Source organism: Chrysochloris asiatica, unplaced genomic scaffold (genome assembly GCF_000296735.1).
Source record: "Chrysochloris asiatica unplaced genomic scaffold, ChrAsi1.0 scaffold00025, whole genome shotgun sequence".
Lineage (NCBI taxonomy): Eukaryota > Metazoa > Chordata > Mammalia > Afrosoricida > Chrysochloridae > Chrysochloris > Chrysochloris asiatica.
Genome location: NW_006408543.1, coordinates 2869575 through 2876363, shown reverse-complemented (window position 1 = coordinate 2876363; position 6789 = coordinate 2869575). Strand labels below are relative to the sequence as shown.

The following is a 6789-nucleotide window of genomic DNA, read 5'->3' as shown; positions in this document are numbered from 1 at the left end:
AATGAAACAAGTTATATGAATTGTTGAATGTGAAACTGATGATGTGCCCTGTAAACTTTCACTCAATCCACAATAAAAACCTTAAATTTAAAAAAAGAAAAATCACAACCAATTCACTCACTATAAAATGTTATAAAAAAAATATTTATGCTTTTAATCGCAATAAAAATCGGTGGAGCCATACAATAAGATATGTCAAAGAGAACCACGCCTCACCTCTATCCCATCAAAACACAGTTTGATGACAGGCACAAATGCCTCTTCCACAGCCTGAAAGAGAAGTCACAACGTCAGCCAGGCAGCAGTGCAGTCAGACCCCACCTAGCATGAGTGATCTAGGTCATGAATGTGATCTTCATCACATTAGACAGTGAAAAAAGCAGCAGCACCTGACATGTAATATGGAAACACTAGGCTCTAGAATCAGACACACCCAGGGCCAAGCTTTGGTGATTAGGAACAAATGGATTAATCCGTATTTTCTCTGAGCCTCAGAGTTTCCTAATCTGTAAATGAGATTATAGATTTATGCTTTTATGCTTACAATAAAGAACAAAATTCAAACATAGGCATTAACATGTTGAAAGGGTTCTGGAAACAATGGCTAGATCATAAAACTCACTCAATGGGCTTAACTCCACTCCTTTCACCATTTACTCACTCTTAAATCCTTTACTTCTTCTTGTAATTTCAATTTATCATAGAAGGAGGTGAAAAAGTCACTTCGATCAACGTGTCTGGGGGCAACACACAGCGCATCAATATCAGCACCTAAAAGAGGAGGCCAATCAATCACTTATCCATATGACAAGAAAATTATATACATACATACAAATATCATACAAATTACTGTGTATGATATGCTGAGAAGATGGTAACATGATTCTGGTGAGCCTCTGAAAATGCACTTACACCCCCTCAAAAACTGACTCAGTCTAGGGAAAATATAGTTCTGAATGATTTTGGGGGGGGGGGGTAGGGTTAGGGTACTGCAGCATCAGAGATAGGTGACCAGACAGATGGTTCATGCCCCCGCCCCACATCTTAATGTCCTGAAGTCATACCCATGGTTCCTCATTTCAGTAACAAAATACTGTAATCTTTCCTTTTTATTAAAGAGGAAAGTCAGGTTCTATAATAATCTCTCTCCACACAGGTTCCTACCTAACCTACCAAATAAACTTCAGACAATATATTTCAAGAATATACTTCCAAAGTTTAGTTCATGACTAAATGGACCTGAATCCAGACACATTTTTTCTGGCAATGTGTTTCAGCCAAAGTCATCAGTGACTATATAGGGATACTACAAACCAGAGCCAGACCCATAAGGTCCCCCCTCTTGCAAGTGGGCACAAAGGTCCTCCTCTGAAGCCTCCTTCATGTCCATGTAAGCACAGCCTGTGTCAAGCACAAATGCAGAATGGGCGGGCACCAGATGGTGGTCATGGAGGTACGCCAGAACAAATAGTAAGATATGTCAAAGAGAACCACGCCTCACCTCTATCCCATCAAAACACAGTTTGATGACAGGCACAAATGCCTCTTCCACAGCATTAGCCCAGCACTACAGAGCAATCACACAACTGACAGAGGTGGCCTCAGACGGCCTGGGTTAGAACCTGCTTCTGCCAAGAAATGACGTGGACCAAGTGTTCCAGCTGAGACTCCTTACTGGTTATACGGGGAAAGAGTTTGTAGGGACTGACCCTGTGCCCAGTACAAGGAAAGCACCCAGTAAGTGCTCTTTGCCAGGACAGTATTTTTATCGTGTGTTTATTTGCACAGAGGCAAGGACTACAAGAATAAAGTAGAGAATGTTGTTGATGTTAAGTGCTGTCGATTCCGACCCATAGCAACACTATACAGGGTTTCCGAGGAGCAGCTGGTGAGCTTGAACCGCAGTCTGACGCATTAGTCCACGGCGCCAGCAGCAATTATCAATAGCTTATTTGGCCTTTTGTTGAGTTATAACCTGTCTATAATGAAAATAAGGAAAAAGAAAAACCACTAGACTGTTTAAAAGCTTTTGACGTATCAGCAGCATTCTCCACAGGAAGGAAATGCCCCAGGAAACAGATTTGTCCAACAGAATTCTCTGCATGGGGGGAGGGGAAAGGGAGTGTCAAACATCTGCAGTGTTCGATATGGCAACCAGTAACCACACGTATCTGCTTCTACTGAGAACCCCAATCTTCAATCTGAATTCCTTTGTATACTTGTAAGAGCAAGCACTGTGCTCAACCTTTCTTCTGACTCAATCCTCACTCCTTGAGGTTTTCTCTTCCAGGCAAAACCTCAGCACAAGTAGTTAAGATTCTTCATGAATTTTTAGAAATAAAAAAGGACCCCTTCCCAAGGAATATCAAACAGCATATTTACCTTTTGTGTGTACTCCTAATCTGTAAGATCCAAATGTAAAAATTTTTCCTCCAACATTTTCAATTACGGACTGTGGAAGATTCTATTGAAATAAACAAGAGATGGTTATTTTGCCAGTGACACACAAGGAAAATTGTTGCAAATGGTACATACAGTACTTCTCTAAAACCCAACACACATTCTCACACGAATCCAGATAGTGGCAACATTCAAACTATACGCTTTATAAAATAACAGGCCTTCATAATGAACTTAACTTGAAATTCAAGCCATTTTCTAGCTGTAATGAAGTGTTCTGAGGGAAGCAAATGTAAAGGCTTGCCACATCTCTGGAAACTTCCAAAGACTGTCCTCCCACAGGGCAGCATCAGAACAGGGACACTATTCCTGACTCAGACAGTCACTGTGATCATTGGCAAGACCAAATTCGAAGACACCAACCAGCACACTGGAGTCAAATTATACTACAGGATAAAAAACTGAGAGTGACAAGCAGTGCTTTCATTTTTGGCTTTCTGAAAGACTTTAGGAGGAGTACCTCTCACCTAGAGGGGGTAGAACCTCGGGACTGGGGCACTGACAGAGAGTACCGAGGGCCTTCATGATGTCTGTCCAAACACCAATTTTTCTGAGTTCAACAATTCTCTCTACTTTCTTATTTCCCAGTCTAGTTTCATATACTATTCGATACCAGGACAAACAGAAAAGACCCTCAAACACACTGGTGTGGTTGCTTATGTACCACGGAGTCAGTTAAAACTCATAGTGTGGCCCCTGTACAGGTTTTCCAAGATTGTAAATCTTTAAGAGAGCAGAAAGTGTCATCTTTCTCCCAAAAGTGGCCGGTAGAGTCAAACTACTGCCCTTATAGTTCGCAGCCCAACTCATAACCCACTACGATACCAAAGCTCCTTTCGGGCCCGGTAGGGAGGATGTATAACTGAAGTTCTGTTTCATATTGACAGGTCCTAAAAGCAAGTTCTAAAGATTCAGAGGCTCCCGTTTTTAAGGGTGCATTTACAATAACTAAGACAACTTATGTGTGTTCTGCAAATTAGCAAGCCTTTTTATCTTTCTATATATAGCTATTTAAAAACTCAAACATAATGTTGGCTGGTTACTAGAGTGAAGCCAGCTGAATCTGTCTAGAGGGCGCTGTGGACACTGCTCCCCAGATGGCTCCAGTGAGACAATCTCCGGCCAGCCTGGAACTGCACCTCAAGCCAGGGCGCTGATGCAATACGTGAAACATGGCGGGAAAACAGAGAAGCTACTGGGGTCACTCGGCAGTTCATTAAGTTGGTGTCCCCACAATCTATGTAGCTAGTGGCTCCCACAGTGCAGCTCCAGACATGACTATGTCCGTGTCTGTGAGGAGCACTGTAACCCAGAAATGAAATTCTCCATTCAAGTCACAGGAAAAACACTTTTAATTGTGAAATTCTTTAAGTCTTAAAGTATGAGATGGCCAAAAAAGCAGAATTTTTATGTGAGTTTTCTCTTATCAATAGCACTCAACCAGCAACAGTCTGCCCCTCAGGGTAGACTATGGGGGCGAGGCAGGGCTAGCAGGTAGAGGTCAGCTCTTCTGCGGAACTTCCTCAAAACAATCACCTAACCCAAAATGCCAATGAGCCCACCATCAAGAGACACTGAACTGAATCCTAAAACAAGCCACCTGGGTAAAAAAGGCTCCCTAAAAAAAGGTGATTAAAAAATATCACAATATGAGAGGTCATGTTTTCTAACAACTTGGTCTTTTTTAAAAAGGGTACTTTGCCATCTTGTGCTCAGCTTCATTTTCAAAGACCTGATTCTGTACCTGAAACTTATCAAGAAAAACAATCAGTACATAAACCAAAACTCCACTGCTGTCAGGTCACCCCCAATACACAGAACCCCAAATTTATAAGACCACCATTACTCTAGTGTTGAAAATATGTAGACACTGTTTGAACAATATTGTTGTTAAGAACCATCGAGTCGATTCCAGCTCATAGTGACCCTGTATATAAGGTTTCTAAGGAGCAGCTGGTGATTCTGAACCGCCGACCTTGCAGCTCAAACTGACCTTCCAGTCAAGTGCCACACCAGGACTCCATGAACAATGTAAGTTTGACTGAATGAAAAGATTTTCACTTACTGTCCTTCTAAGTTGGTACCCTAACCCCCCACCCCTGGTTCTCTTTCCTCCCCTTTGCTAGGACCCTGCATACACTGGGTTACAGCTCAACGTGAAGAAAACAACATCCAGACAACTTCATGATAATAGGAGAAAAGATGGAAGCTGTCAAGGAAATTCACTTTACTGGATCCATAATCAACCCTTATAGAAGCTGCATTCAGGAAATTAAACAATATACAGCACTAGGCTAATCTGCTGCACACGACCTCTTTAAGGTGTTGAAGAGCAAAGATGTCAGTCTGAGGACTAAGGTGCACCTGACCCATACCATGGTATTTTCAATAACCTCATACGCATGTAAATGTTGGACTATTGGTAAGAAGATCACAAACAAATTGATGTATGGTGTTAAAGAAGAATACTGAAAGTACCATGGACTACCAGAATAACAAAGCAAATCTGTTTTGGAAGAAGTACAGCCAGTGCTCCTGAGAAGCAAGAATGGCAGCATTGCCTCTCATACTCTGTACATGTTGACAGGAAGGACCAGGTGCTGGAGGATGACATCATGCTTGGCAAAGTAGAAAAAGAGGAAGATCCCCAACAAGACGGACTGATACAGTAACTGTAACAAAGGGCTCACACATAACAACTGTTAGGATCACGTGGGACCAGCCTGTTTCATTCTGTTGTGCAGGGGGACCCTTAACAACAGCAATCACAGTATTAGGGTTTGTCCGTTGAGAATATGAATATTCTAATATGGTCGTGTTGCTGTTGTTAAGTGCCGTTAAGTTGGTTCTGACTCAAAAGGACCATGTACAGGGTTTCCATGAAGCAGCTGATGGGTGTGAAGCGCTGACTTTGTGATTCAAGCTGACTTATAAAATATCATTACAAAAAACAGAGATAGTCAGTTTGAGAATCTAACACCTGAAATCCTTAAATAAAAATTTCATATTGTTGTAGAGTTCCTTAAAGGGTAACAAGAATCTCAAATACATTAACAGGTTTTCACGCACCTTTTAAGTAAATTATCTGTTATTTTTGTGACTTGCGGAAGTAGTTGACGCTTTGAAATGTCCCAACCAGAAAGTAAGTATAAAATCATGAATTCTAGTGCTGCTTTTCCTGCTTCTCAAATAACGAGGAACAAAATATAAAATCTGCTGGTGTGGAACTGTAGAATAAGCACTGGACTGGTAACTGCAAAAGTGGGCCGTTTGGCAAGTTCAAACCCACTACCTACTTGCGAAAACCCTATACAGAGTGACTTAGTCAGAACCAACTGGGCTGCACAGCACATCAGTAGTCGCAAGCGGACAGCATATGGGGGAGCCTTGGCATACGGCTACATTCTGCAGACAACCGCTGGGCCCACCTGGCTACCTGTGACTAAGGGTTTGTGTGCAACAAGTCACCTACCTTGCTTTCACTGATTTCTCGTATCCACTCTTTAACCAGGTTATTTAATTTTCCCAAAATTAAAATCCTGTAGATAAAACAAGTATCAATCAAGAATTAAGTTGTTCGTATTCCATATCATTACTGATTAAAATGAGAAACGTTTTAAATATGTGGCTTCCTCAATTTTTTTAACTTACCAGGAAGAGAACACCTGTTCCTCACGTACTTACGGACAACCTCACTATAAGACATTTCACAGTTAAGCGTAGCAATAAAACTCTAAACCCAACTATTCCGCACACGAACAATGCGTGCCTGGCAGTACTGAGTACTGCGGTATGAGACGAGAAGAAAGCTGGCTGTGATGGTGAAGGCCACGTGTCAACTCAGCTGGTCCGGGGTTCTCAGTGGTGTGGCCTTGACGTCATGACATGGTCCTCCTCCATTTCCACACCTGGCCTTTGGACCCTAACCAAGGTGCTAAAAGAGGAGTGGATGTACAGAGTAGAAGCTAGCTTCTTACATAGGCTAGTGTGTGGGGAAGGCATGCCTAAAGCTAGGCTCCTGGCTCTTGATAATTCTATTCTATAATAATCAATCATCAAAAATCAAAACATAACCACCAAAATTCTGTGGAAAAACTAAGCTTCCCCTGCAGTTTCTTATATGGCCCTTCTAGCCATGGTCTTTGTAACTTAGTCAAACAAAGTTGTTTGTGACCCACGGATGGGATTGATCAGTTTACTAATAAAGCAAATTAGGTGTCTAGTGAGTGCCCTTGTGGGCACCATGCAAATAAGGTACAAGGAACCCTACTGAGGGAACCAGATCAGTTCTGTCATCCTGCTAGGCTTAAAATGAACTGTCCCCCAGAG

General features: G+C 42.0%; 1 protein-coding gene across 1 annotated transcript in view; it reads right to left on the bottom strand.

Annotated features, from left to right (window-relative positions):
- The window catches only part of PAPOLA (poly(A) polymerase alpha), an 81901-nt gene that overhangs the window by 39623 nt on the left and 35489 nt on the right, over window positions 1–6789 (bottom strand). The window contains exons 3-6 of the mRNA XM_006839512.1: window positions 5933–5999; window positions 2383–2464; window positions 662–771; window positions 217–270 (exon numbers count right to left, since the gene is read on the bottom strand). Coding sequence (XP_006839575.1) covers window positions 217–270; window positions 662–771; window positions 2383–2464; window positions 5933–5999 — 313 coding nt within the window. The remainder of the gene's footprint in view (window positions 1–216; window positions 271–661; window positions 772–2382; window positions 2465–5932; window positions 6000–6789) is intronic.